The sequence below is a fragment of the Lissotriton helveticus genome, chromosome 2_1, assembly GCF_964261635.1.
Source record: "Lissotriton helveticus chromosome 2_1, aLisHel1.1, whole genome shotgun sequence".
Lineage (NCBI taxonomy): Eukaryota > Metazoa > Chordata > Amphibia > Caudata > Salamandridae > Lissotriton > Lissotriton helveticus.
The window spans coordinates 604,147,399-604,160,333 of NC_136059.1; the positions used below are offsets into that span (position 1 = coordinate 604,147,399).

General features: G+C 42.7%; 1 protein-coding gene across 2 annotated transcripts in view; it reads left to right on the forward strand.

The window, feature by feature from the left end:
- FAM151B (family with sequence similarity 151 member B) overlaps positions 1 to 12,935 on the forward strand; it is a 564,366-nt gene that overhangs the window by 262,776 nt on the left and 288,655 nt on the right. For both annotated transcript variants that reach the window (XM_078675308.1, XM_078675309.1), the window contains one exon: positions 9,910 to 10,127. In XM_078675308.1, the coding sequence (XP_078531434.1) occupies positions 9,910 to 10,127 (218 nt within the window). The remainder of the gene's footprint in view (positions 1 to 9,909; positions 10,128 to 12,935) is intronic.

The following is a 12,935-nucleotide window of genomic DNA, read 5'->3' on the forward strand; positions in this document are numbered from 1 at the left end:
ATCTACAACCCCTTGAATGGCTGATTCTGTGCTATGCATTGGACAAAAGCCTGACTGGGATGTATGTAACAGCCTGAATCTAAATGTTAATCAGCTTTTATAACATTTTAGAGCATGCCGGTAGGAGACAGGACACAAAGATTGGTTGGCCGGGACCAATCTGTTGTGGGCTTTTTCAGAAGTGGAATCGCGTCGGCTTTCTTCCATCTAGTTGGAAGCTGTGCTGTCCACAAGGAGGTTTGAAAATCTGATTGAACATGGGATTGGCCACTTTACTTACAGAGGCTAGAATCGAAGATGGGCAAGGATTAAGAAAGAGAACTTGATTTACAACCCATGATGGCCTTTTCAGGTTCCTCTAAAGTAATGTCTTTAAAATAAAGGACCTCCCCTCAGTAAAGGACGGGAGGGGCCATCAATGTGAGCTCTATTATAGGACAGTTTATGGGTAGTCGCAGGTTAGCCTCAATCTTTGAGATTTTCTCAATAAAGAATTTTGGCAACTAGTTGCAAAAATCAGAGGAGGCAGAAATTGACTGATTTAAGGCCTTCGGGTGAAGAAACTTCCTGAATATTTAAAATTTATCTTTGGACTATTTGTGGCGCCAGCAATTTTACCTTCTCTTCTGCTAGTCTTGTTTAGTGCTCAGTCATTGCCAGTTGTCTCTGGGGCAGCTACAGTCATGCTATATGGCTGTGGTTGAACAAATCCTGCCATTAAAGCGGTCTCCTGCCTTTATAGAGCACTCCATGAAGATGAGTTGCCCCCACTGGAAGCGTTACTTCGCCAATGGGAAGAGGATCTTGGTACCCTGATACCAACAAAGCACTTGGACTATATATTAGTCCCTACCCCCAAAGTATCCAGAAACGTACATTTTAGACTAATAAATTATTATGTTCTTCATAGGGCCTACTTGGCCCACGAACGCATAAACAGATACTTTCAGGTGGAGGGAGCAGCTTGTCCCCGCTGCGGTGAAGTGCAAACGCATGTTCTACACATGTTATGGAAATGTTCGCATCTACAAAAATACTGGGAAGGAGTGATACGTATAGTGGGAGAGGTCATTGACAAGGAGATCCCTTACTCCCCAGCTTATTGCTTACAATGATGGTTCCCCCACACAACAAAGAAACAACTCACTAGCAAATTCCAGGATTTAGCTTGGGTGCTAGAGTAATGGGAAATAACCAGGAACTGGAAGTCAGTGAGGGGCCCAAAAGTTACTACCTGGAAAGCGGAACTACTAAAATGGGCAGAATGTGAAGGAAGAATTCTGATGAGGGAGGCAAAGAGAGGGCTGAGACACATTAATGTAGCCAGAGCGTTGGAGTCCATACTGCATGAGCTAATACATCTGGATCATGAGACTCAGGAAGTGGAAGGGAGGGATGAATAGGGCATGACCTCACTCCATGGACATGACTATAAGAATGAGGTTTCCCCTGTAGCCGCTACTCGTTCTCTACCCCCATAGATATATATGTATCGACCTAATAATACGTAACCTTCTACACTGCACAATAGTTGGGAGATGCATATAGGCTTACATCTTATGTACACGCACATCAGCGTTTCTGTGTAGAGCTTGCGGGGTGGGAGGGAGGTAAGTTAGATGTTATCATTCTATTGTTTGTAAATCTACTGAACAGTCAGGATGGTATTCGAAGCGAACAATCCTACAAAACATACATCAGCAGATTCGTTCTGCAATGTTGAAATGTAATGATAGTAAAATAAACACTTAATAAAATATGTTTTCAAACAGTTTTGCCTCTTTTATGGTTACGGTTACAACAGGGGTTTAGAATACTGCAATCCCAAAATCTGACATAACCTTCTCAGCCATTTCGTGGACAAGGCATTAACTTCCAGAATCCAAAGTGCAGAGAATCAGTGGCAATGTGCAGCTCAACCACCACCACCCGCCAACAAACGTAACCCCAAAACCACTTTAATGTGTACTTTTTGACACATAACCACCCTGGAGGCAAGATCAAACATTTTCTCCAAATGCACCCCATTTGAACCAATGCACAGTTGTCGACTATGTGTCGTGAACCTGAAAACAGTCTATCTGGTCACAATAATGTCAGTTCATTTTGTGAGTGTGCTGCAGGCACTTTCAGTTAAGACTTCTTGCACAACGTTTCTTTCCAGACAAGCTGGTGTTGAAATCTCGAGCTGCCTTTCTGCCGAAGGTAGTAACACCTTTCCATGTTGGGCAGGCTTTTACCCTTTAAACCTTCTTTGCCTCACCTTATCCCTCGAAAGAGGAGGAGAGACTCTATTGTTTAGACCCCAAGTGAGCATTACCATTCTGCATTGAATGTGCCAACAACCATTGGATGGACGAAAAACTCTTTGTGGGTTTCTCATGAGCAAAGAAGGGCAAGGCAGTGCAGAAATAGCTATCTCTAGGTAGGTTTTCCTCTGCATAAGAATCTGCTACATGCTAGCTGAGAAGCTTCCAACTGGCGGATCAAGGCTCACTCCAATTGAGCCAAGGCTGCTACTACTGCACTAGCCACCGTGTGCTTGTCCTGAATGGCTGTCAGGCAGCTACGTGGGTGTCGATGCACACGTTCACGAACCACTACTGCCTTGACAGTTAGGTGTGTTGTAATGATCATTTTGCACATTCACAAGGTGAGGAATCTGCTGTTAGAAGTATCCATCTGAAGGACAAGTTACTATCTTCCAAAACAATGTTTTTGGTGGATACTCTGTCTAACGGCAGAGTCCTCTGTGACCCTCCCCGTCCCCTTTCTGTGACATGGACTCTTTTTCCATCTACAACAATCTCAAACTAGATATCTGCTCATGGTCCAGCCAAGTTGCTGATTGATTGCGCTTCTTAAGACGTATACAAGCCTTCAAAAGCAGCTGATGTCAGCGCACCTGCTAGTCACTTGCAGATGCCACCTACCAGCACAAAGGACTACTGATTTTGAGGTTCCGGATCCAGTCTGACACCTGGGGGGGAACATTCACAAGGAGAAGAATCTGTGGTTAAATAGATTATCCACCAGAAAGAGTGTTACAGAAGGTAAGTAACTAGTTCATTTTCACAATAAAACATGCATTATAAGCACCCAGGAATAGCATCTAAATACTACAGAGCCCATCTACAGCCAGGGCGATCTGCCATGTTCTCTGTGGGATAGTTAAATTCCTTGTATATACCATCTTTGCATATTTCAGAAGCTTTGTTTAATAGTAACCCAGCTATAAGTGCTAAAGGGTTGCGTCAGAATGGTTCTCTTAGTCGGCTTGCTCTTTTATAGCTAAATATAATTTGTGGTAATCCCATACAAGCTATGAAATCATGTTCTATGTACATGAGCTTGTTCTTCAAAGTTGAAGAACACGTGAAATTGATGTCAATTGAGTGGTAGTATTGGAACCATCAGAAATCGCAGAGTCAGACAAACTAAACATTAAAAAGGCTGCAAAGATAGAAGGCTGCTGCCAAATTAGCAAATACGGCAAGGCTGAAACCCACCAGGAACAAGATGTGATTGAGGGGTAGTTGGTAAGCAAAGAAGGCAGACACCTGTAGAAACAAAGCTAGACTCTAGAACAAAGGAGGGTGCAGATGAAGCAGGATGCCACACTAGGCAGTCACACCACACGTTGCAGGAAACTGCACTGGCAGTGATATGAATTCAGATACTTCAGGCTTTCAGGGAGTGGTTCATAATTCAGGCTTTGGGCAGATGCTGGGAGCACAGGTAGTTGAAAGATAACAGCTGAATGCAGAAAACATTATTTAGTATTCCCCACATGTCTGCAAAGATGATGCTGACTGTTGTCCAGAACAAGGGTGAAATATATGCAGCTTGGAGCAGGTGAGAGCAGTTAAAGCCACTCCTCATTTCTCTGCCTAAAAAGGTTTGTTTAGATTCCGAGAACCATCAACTGTATAGAACTAAATAAAGGGATGGAACCACTCTGGTTTCACGTTTTGGGAGGAAAGCATGCAGTAGAGCACAGACATTGGAAAAGCCAATAGGTGTCACCTGCGGGATCTGTTGGCTTTACCACTAGTTTTTTTATGCTGTACCCCATGGGTACTCGCAAACATTTTCACAGGGGTAAAAAAGTATGGTCTGTTCTGTGGCCAAGGTCTGCATTGGTGCCAGCAGGGTGGGGGTGAGGGCACAGATGGATATAAGGTGGGTGTAGGCAAAGTGAAAGATGTACATGATGTGGTCCGTGAGTTAAGGAGTTATTTTAAGGGGTTTCATTCTATACTGCCCTCTAAATTATGCCCCTGGAGATACAGACTTGAAAATACGATGCTATACTGTAGCTGAGTTGCTGTCCTTCTACCACACCCTGGGGCAAGCCTTCTCTGCTTACCGTCACTACCGTTTGTGAGATAAGTGTGCAAATGAAGTAACTTGGGTATTGAATTTGAATGAAATAGAATCTTAAGCTTCACAATCTCCTTTTTCCTTTGGTCACTCATCTGTAAACATTATGAAATTAGGAATGCACTGTGTAGTTTAGATACTTGTGAAAAGTCGTTTGATTGTGTCCCTGCATTGTTTTCAGCTGATCCCATTAAAATATTTTATAATGTTTTGTTGAGATGTGTATTACGAATAACACAGTTTATATGCTTAATTGATGAAGACGAGCCTTTTTCAGCATCTCTGAGTTAAAACTCAGCCCTGAAGTAAAAGCGGAGAAGTGCTCACCACATATTTGAGCAAATGTTATTTAAATTACAGTACGCTGCTTCCTCAAGACCTGCATAGAAACAGGATAGGTGAAAAGATGATGTGTACCCGCAAGGGTTCATGCATGAACTGATATTCTGAAATTGGCATGCACCTATGTTGCTGGACTCATCTTCAGAGTAGGAGCGCTGCCATTAATGTTACCACACTGAAGTTTTACGAATTGTGAAAAATCCATGTGTCCACAAAAAACAAGTGTAGCCAATGTATTCAGCAGTAGAGAGTGGTAGGATATAGTATGTAGCTGATGGTACAATTTGGAGCACACTGCCACAAATATATTACTAAAGCATGGTGTGGTAGCACACTTTCATTTATAAACCACACATTCGCCATTGAAATTATATTACATTTGCTCAGGCATACAGTTTTACTGTTCAAACCATACAGTGCAAAAATAATAATGTGTAGAAAATGGCATCACCTAGTGTATTGATTTGTTTTGATTGTATTAAAATTTTTGTTTTCACCCCACTTCAGAATTACAAAAAAATATGCTTTGTTTGTGCTTTCTGATATATTTTGAAATATTTGTACAGTTCATTTACAGGCATTTCAATATTGTTGTGTGCTAGAAAAAAACAAAATCCTACACTTTTTTCACACTCCTAGTACCCAGCATGATTGTGACATAAATCCTCCTACTTTGCAGTCGGAGAAAGAAAAGTAAACCCAAAGCTCCCTTTAAAAAGAATAAACAACATTTTGTGGGATGGCAGATCCTGACATTTGACCTTTGTCTTTGAATGCACAGCAAATGTCACAAGATAAAAATAAAATTGAAAGTTTTCTTTGTTGCTCATTCAACATCTAAACTCCAGCAGTTTTATTCTGGGGATGCTTCAGCACCCCCACTACCCTACTTTAAGGGTCTAGGATGTGGGCATAACAATGAGGAAGAGGATTGTTTAAGTTATGCTATTCATAAAGAGAACCAACCAAAATTCACAATCTTGTAGTCCGAACATTGTTCCTCAGTGGCATGCAAGATTAATGAACTGATAGTGACAGAGATTAGTAGATCCATCAAGTAGAACGATTGGAGGCAGGAAACCTTTTTTGAAAGAAATACAGCACGTTCACTGTTGTGAACTAGTATACAAGGGAAACAACTGAAAACACGTACTCTTGTGGAGTGCTTTATGAAAAGAAAATAAGAGTTCCCTAAAAGTGAGCCCTCAGGAGTATACAAGAAGCTAGTCAGAGAAGTGGTAAACGGGCTTTGCTCCACAGGAGCGACAAAAACATGCTGGACAGCCTAAAACAAATAAAGCCAGCAAATAGATAGCCAGGAAATGTGAGTTACAACTTGGGAAGCTATTAGCATGGCCACAATATCATGTATCCATCCTTTGACTCATCCCAAACCTCATTTTACTACTTTGATCTCCCAAATCCCTTTCTAGAGATTCTTCCCTCCTCCATCTCTCCTTTTACTCATCACAAACCTCATGTTACTACTATGATCTCCCATATAACACTTTTTAGACTCCTCCCTCTTCTATCCCTCCATTATTCTATCCAGTCCAACTAACAGACTTGCAAGTCCACCGCTCAAATTAACTCACATTTCCCTATACCAATCCACCACTAATCCTTTTTGGGTTCCGGAGTAGCATGCTACTTGTCGAAAAGAGCTTCAGGCCTCATCAGGGGTAGTAGCCGCTACAGAAATACAATTACACTATGTCTTTGCAACCGGGCTTGGACCTAAAAAGAGCATGGTACTTATTCTCAAAGTGCCATTAGATTCTCTCTTCCTTTTTTCAGTTGCATGGTAGGTAATAAAGATATGGGTATGCTATGGTTTGATCATAACAAACCACCATAAGGCTACTGGAATAGATGCAGTTTCATATATCATCAGTAAAGACTAGTGGCTTTTTCATAATGTTAGCACTGAAAGTGCCTAATTACTGGGCTGATTGGTGTCTTAAATAGTTCAAGAGCTCAAGCAGAAGTATTTTACATCCTTAAACAGTGGTAAATGCTTGTTTATCACTGGAACTTTAAAAGTATGTGCTGCATTTATTTTATTTATTTTGTTGCTTGAATAGCGCAGGAATTCGACCCCCGAAGGGGTATCTCCACGCTTGCGTTCTTACCACAGGCTGGTTAACATAAAGACAATCAGGCCGGAATGGGGAGAAATTACCAGGTCAGAAACAGATGGGTCTTTAGGCATTTCCTAAACGCAGTCAGATTAGGGTTTAGCCTGAGGGTGAGGGGCAGGGAGTTCCAGAGGGTGGGGCCTTTATACGATAAAGCCCGGCCTCCCTGTCTCTCTTTTTTTATCCTAGGTATCTGAAGTAGAGCTTGATTCTTAGAGCGTAAGGAGCGGCCTGGCTCATAAGGTCTGAATATTTCAGGTAGGTATTTAGGACCAACACCAAACAGGCATTTATGAATAATGCAACAGATCTTAAATTTCACCCTCTGATGAACAGGCAGCCAATGTAACTTGTTTAATAGGGGGCGAGATGAAGACCTGGCTGGTACATTTAAGATTAATCTGGCGGCTGTGTTCTGGGCTACTTGTAGCCTGCCTAACTGTTCTTCATTAGCGGAAATAAGCAGCCCATTACAATAATCTAGCCTGCTGATTACCAATGCCTGCACTAGAGTTTTCCTGTGACTATCTGCTAAATATGGGAACACTCTCCTCAATAGTCCAATGACCCTCATACAGGATCCCATTACCTGGGTAGCATAGTCCTTGAGTATCAAGGATCGATCAAGCTTGACCCCCAAGTTTTTCACTGTCTCCTTTGGACAGGGAGCAGAGCCTAAATCGGGAGGCCACCACTCAGGTGACCAAAGGAGTGGGGCGTCTCCGAAAAGCATGACCTCCGTCTTGCCCACATTGCACTGTAGGCAATTGGAGGTCATCTAGTTGGATATGGCTCTCATTCCTGCGGCAAAGGAGCTTTTAACTGCTGGCGTCATGGTCTGGAAAGGGAACAAAAGCTGGGTGTCATCAGCATAGGATATAGGTGTGAACCCATATTCCCTCACAATTTCAGCCAGGGGGGGCCACATACACATTAAACAATGTGGGGTTTAGGCATGAGCCCTGTGGAACCCCCTTGGTGAGCTCCCTAGAGATGGACAAATGGGAGCCCAATCGAACACTCTGTGAGCGGCCAGTGATATAACTCTTTAACCATGAAAGAGCCATTCCACCTATCCCTACCCTCCTCAGACGACTGACCAGAATGTCATGTGACACCGTGTCGAAGGCAGCGGATAAATCTAACAGCACCAGAATCATAGAGCCTCCTCTATCCTGTACCATCCGGATGGTATCGGTCACGGAGAGGAGAGCTGATTCGGTGCTGTGATTAGGTATGAACCCAGATTGAGAAGGGTCCAGACCGTCCGCTGCCTCAATGAATTTAGACACGTGGGTGTTGACATGTTTCTCAGCCATCTTACTCAAATGGGGCAAGAGGGAAATCGGACGGAGGTTGTTAAGGTCTGACCATGGTAACGCCGTGTTTTTGCGAATAGGGTTCACAACTGCCCTCTTCCAGACACTAGGCACCAGCCCTTCCTTAAGGGAAAGGTTAATCAAAGTTTGAAAACTCAGGGCCAGCAGGCTACCCAGAGGGGCTATAATTTTTGCTGGCAGGAGGTCTGTAGGTGATCCTGATTTCATTTGATTGTACAGAACGGTAACTTCGGACAAACTAATTTCCGGAATCGTGATGAGGCAGCAGCTTTCACTCTTTGATATCCGAAGAAGGGGAGAGTCAACCATACTACTCTTGATGTATAGTGCCTTGGTGATTTTCTCATAGATTAATTCAATCTTGCTCTCAAAAAATGCGGAAATATCATCGCATAAGGTTTGAGTAAAATCATCAGGGCTTTCACAGGCAGTAGGTTTGACAAATAGTTTGAGAATTTTGTAAAGTTCTCTAGTGGAATTACCTGCTTCCGTTATTTGTAGCGCCAGACTATTTTTCCTGGCCAGTTTTATATTTTTATGATCATTATTATCATTTGACTGTGATTGTAGCAGCATCCGTTGACATTTCTACACTAAGCAACAAAACACAGTACAGTGACGTAAAACTAAGCAAAATACAACTAACAACACAACAAAAACATAACAGAGATCAATACAACAAAACAAACCGAATTTAACACAGCATCCATGATATAATACCGCAATGACACAATGCAATAATGCATCACAAAACACAACAGCATAAAAAACAAAACAAAACATCACCACCACAACAAACTGCAAAACAACAATCATGCAAAAACATTCTGCTTATATGTTTTCACGTCCACAAACCTGCTTTTACATTGTAAAAGGTGGTTGTACCAGCTCTGCCTTATTCAACACCGATGATGTGTTATTGCCAGCGAAAAATATTTTGTGATTCCATAGTAAAGTGTATCACGATAGTGATGTAAAAGATGATTCACAGACAGCACCACCTGGCATAATGACAAGATTTTCAAAGGTTTTCCAGCAAAAGGTTTCCCAGTCATCTTTACATATATTTTCCAAATATTTGCTAATTTCATTATTAGCAACTGTATTTTCTGTTTATTGATCTGATTATGGCCCTTGTTGCTTTAACTGTTTGTGACAAATGAGATTTCTATGAATTAGTGAAATCGCTTCTGGCTGCAAGGCTATCTGCATTTTTAGGCCTGGGTAATAAAGGAAGACTTTATAAGAAATCCTCAGATCTGAATAGCCAAACCTATGTTTGAGTGTCAGAACCTTCATTCTTTATAGTATGGTCTTGATTACAAGTGGGACTACTGTTGTGTTCTCGTGCATGGAGAGTGAGTCGCAGTCCAGGTGTGAAAGGCTGGGAATCACGTGCAAACACCGATCATTGCATGTTTTTTCCCGGAGTGGAAAAACAATGAGGTGATAGCAGGCAACATAAAATGAGAGTCTAACACCCTGTATGTTTTTATAATTGACCCATGAAAGGTTTCCACGAAACCCTAGCACAAACGAAGAAAACAATGTCTATATATAGGACAATCAAAAATGGATTGCAAGTAAATGACTTGAAACGTATAACGAATGAGAAGCTTTCTTCTCTCTTTTTGGGGTAACATACTTTTGAAGCGTCATTTGCCATGCAGGGATGTGTGTGCATTTAAATATATTTCATCTTACAGTTTGGAAGCAGTTAAACCATCAATGATACTTTTGCAAGAAAGGAAGATGTCCTTGCAGAGACCCCTTTGGATTAATGCTGACATTCTGCCTGGCCCCGGTGGGTCTTCCCAAGCGGTGGATGCAGAATGCTTCCTCAATACTGTTATATCATTCTTCCCAGATGTGACATTGTCTTTGGGATGGACAACAGGATGGCACCCTGGAGAAAAGAATGAAGGTAAAGAACAAAGTTTTAAAAGGAAAATACCCTTCTAAATTTAGCACCAACCAAATTTGTCATTTTGCTTTTTTAATTTTGTAATTTGTATAAGAGATAAAATTGTTTCTGTCATACTAAAGCGAAGTTTCTAATGGATACTTCTAACCGCAGATTCCTCACCTTCGAATATTCATCAGGTGGTTTTCATAATTCCTGCGAGCTGCTAGTTGACGCCATGTGGCTCCATGTACACTGCTTACTGCCCCAAAGGTGATAGAGCGAAGCTACTTCTAAGCACCAGCCCTCAACACTGATAGCAGTTCCTTTCTTCCGATACATTTCCACATGGATCCAGAGTACCACTCTCTAATTTGTTATTTTTTCAGACTTCCAAACTTTACGCAGTGTGCCAGTGTGCCAGAGATCGATACCCAACATAAAACTAGAGGATTCAAAAAAGTTTAGCAGGAAGCACATCTCTGTCACAAGGCAAGTCTTGGACCTGGGACTCACCTCATGCATACAATTGTGATTCGAGACTGAGAGGCGAAGCTGCGTGTCAATGAGAACTAAAAGAGGTCGCAGCCTTTGCTTACGTCCCGTTCTAAATCGTGGGCCCATCTCTGGCCCATTCCCATGACCGTTCAACTTCTCACTCGAAGTCTTCCTGTAAGATGAAGTCCAAATGCCGGGATAAAATAACAAAGTGAGACTCAAACCATCCCGCTACTCCAACTCCAAGGAGAAGGCACTAAGGCATCAAGATGCAAGATGCGTTGCAGGTCACTGAGCGAATTCTTCAGCTGATCCTGACACGCCCCGACTTTCTCAAGCCGTTGCTGACCCTGCCGCAGATTGAGGCCTTAAAAGAAGCCATGCTGCAGCTATTCAGTGAGCTTGTGGCTCTCTGGTGCATCTTCCGGCCTCTAGGAAACATAGGGGTCTCTAGTCAGGCTACTATAGACTGGTCTACCCCTGGCACCATCTGCCCCCTGTGGCCTGCTGCCGGGCCCATATTGTCTTTGGTACAGACTTCCACACTGGCCCCACAATCCACACCAGTTCCTGCTACTCCAGTGGTTCTGAAAGACGACCCGATTCCTATGCAAGATACCAAGACAAGTCAACCCGAGCTTGAGAGAAATCATGCTGTGAAGTTACTAAAGTGCAACCGGTCGTCAAGCAATTTGACTCTAATACTGTGCCTCTTCCACATTGCTGCTGTCAACTGAAGCTCCATCATCTTTATGGTTCTGACTCTGATCCTGAGTCAGAACAGGTTGAATTCCAAGATGTTGATGATGGTGAGGGGTTTGGCTTTATCCCCCCTTCATTGCAATAATGATGCCTTATTCCCAGGGCAACTGTAATTATGCAGCAGGCGGGACCAAATTATTTACGAATGTTGACTAAATCATGTGCAGGAAAAGGCTAATTATGCGGCATTAAACAGCACAGCATCACTTCACTCTTTTGTCATTTATTTACACTTGTTAACGCTGTCTGGCCTCAGGTTTCACCTCATTAATACCAGTTTAATACCTTAATATAGCAATATGCAACAGAAAGGTAACCAGTGAATGTTGGCAAAAGACCGTCTGGTCAATAGCAGCATGTGGCATGGCAGTTTAAATAACTTTTGAGCCGTTTGAACTAGAAAGAAATGTTTTCTGTTAAAATCTGAAGATTATGCACCAGAAGAGACTGAATATGTGGCAAATGCTGTATTTCCATTATTATCTGGAAAACAACACGTGGCCTCTCTCATTCTTTGATTTACAAAACTCCAGTGGGCTTGACACCTCCTCCAAGACAAAGGTTGACTCACTAAATGGTTCAAAACAGAGGAGAGTGCCTTGTTCGCAGTGGTGGTTCAGAGACCAGCTGAGATGCTTGAGCTACAGCTGCCCTCCATTGAGACTAAAACAAATTTTTGATGGAATCCTACATCCTGGCCAGCAACACCTGAAACCTTGCATCTTTTCAAAGATGATCTTACAGATACTCCGATGGTTACCTGGTTGAAACCATTTTAACAGGCAGGTGGCCAGATGTCATAGATTGGCATCTGGTCGCCTGGATTTTCTCATCAAGCATCCCATTACAGAGAGTAGATGTTGATCAGTAAAGTGAATCCCAATTTATTCCCCACCATTCCTCCAGATAGAGAATCTTGAAAGAATTTATACCTTTGGCAAGCACATGTTTCTTCAGTCAGGCTGGCGTTGAGGTCTGTCAATATAGTCTGCCATGCCTGGAGGAGTGGTACTGGGTTCTCCGGCAATGTGCTGGCTTCGCTGATGGACATGCTCTATGATAGGGCCCACCTCTTCAGTGAAAAGGAACACTTTGAAGGTAGTAGAGCTATAGTGCGTACCTTGAGTCTGTTGCTTCTGCCCACTTTTAGAAATTTATAGTCACTCCAGGGAGCTGCGTATAGACAAAGTCATCTTTCACAACCAGTGCTTTTTTGAGTCTGTGGACGAAGAACCAGCAGATGATGTTTGGCTCAGCAGCAATGCAAGTCTCCCGACTCCTCCCCAGCTACACCGGCCAGCAGACCACTTCAGTATACCGTAAGTGGCTCATGCCTTCACAGTGGGAGGCTGGATGTGATGTTTTCTGCTGATTTGGCGATACATCACATCCAACAGATGGGTTTGCAAGTTATTTAAATGGCTATGCCCTATGTTTTCTTTCCTCCTCACCCACTTACCCTCCTCCACTAGAACGGAATTCAGAAGAGCACCTGTCCATCTTCTGAGAGGAGGTGCACTTGCTGCTCTTCAAAGGTGCAGTAGAGTAGATACCGGATTTGGAGAAAGG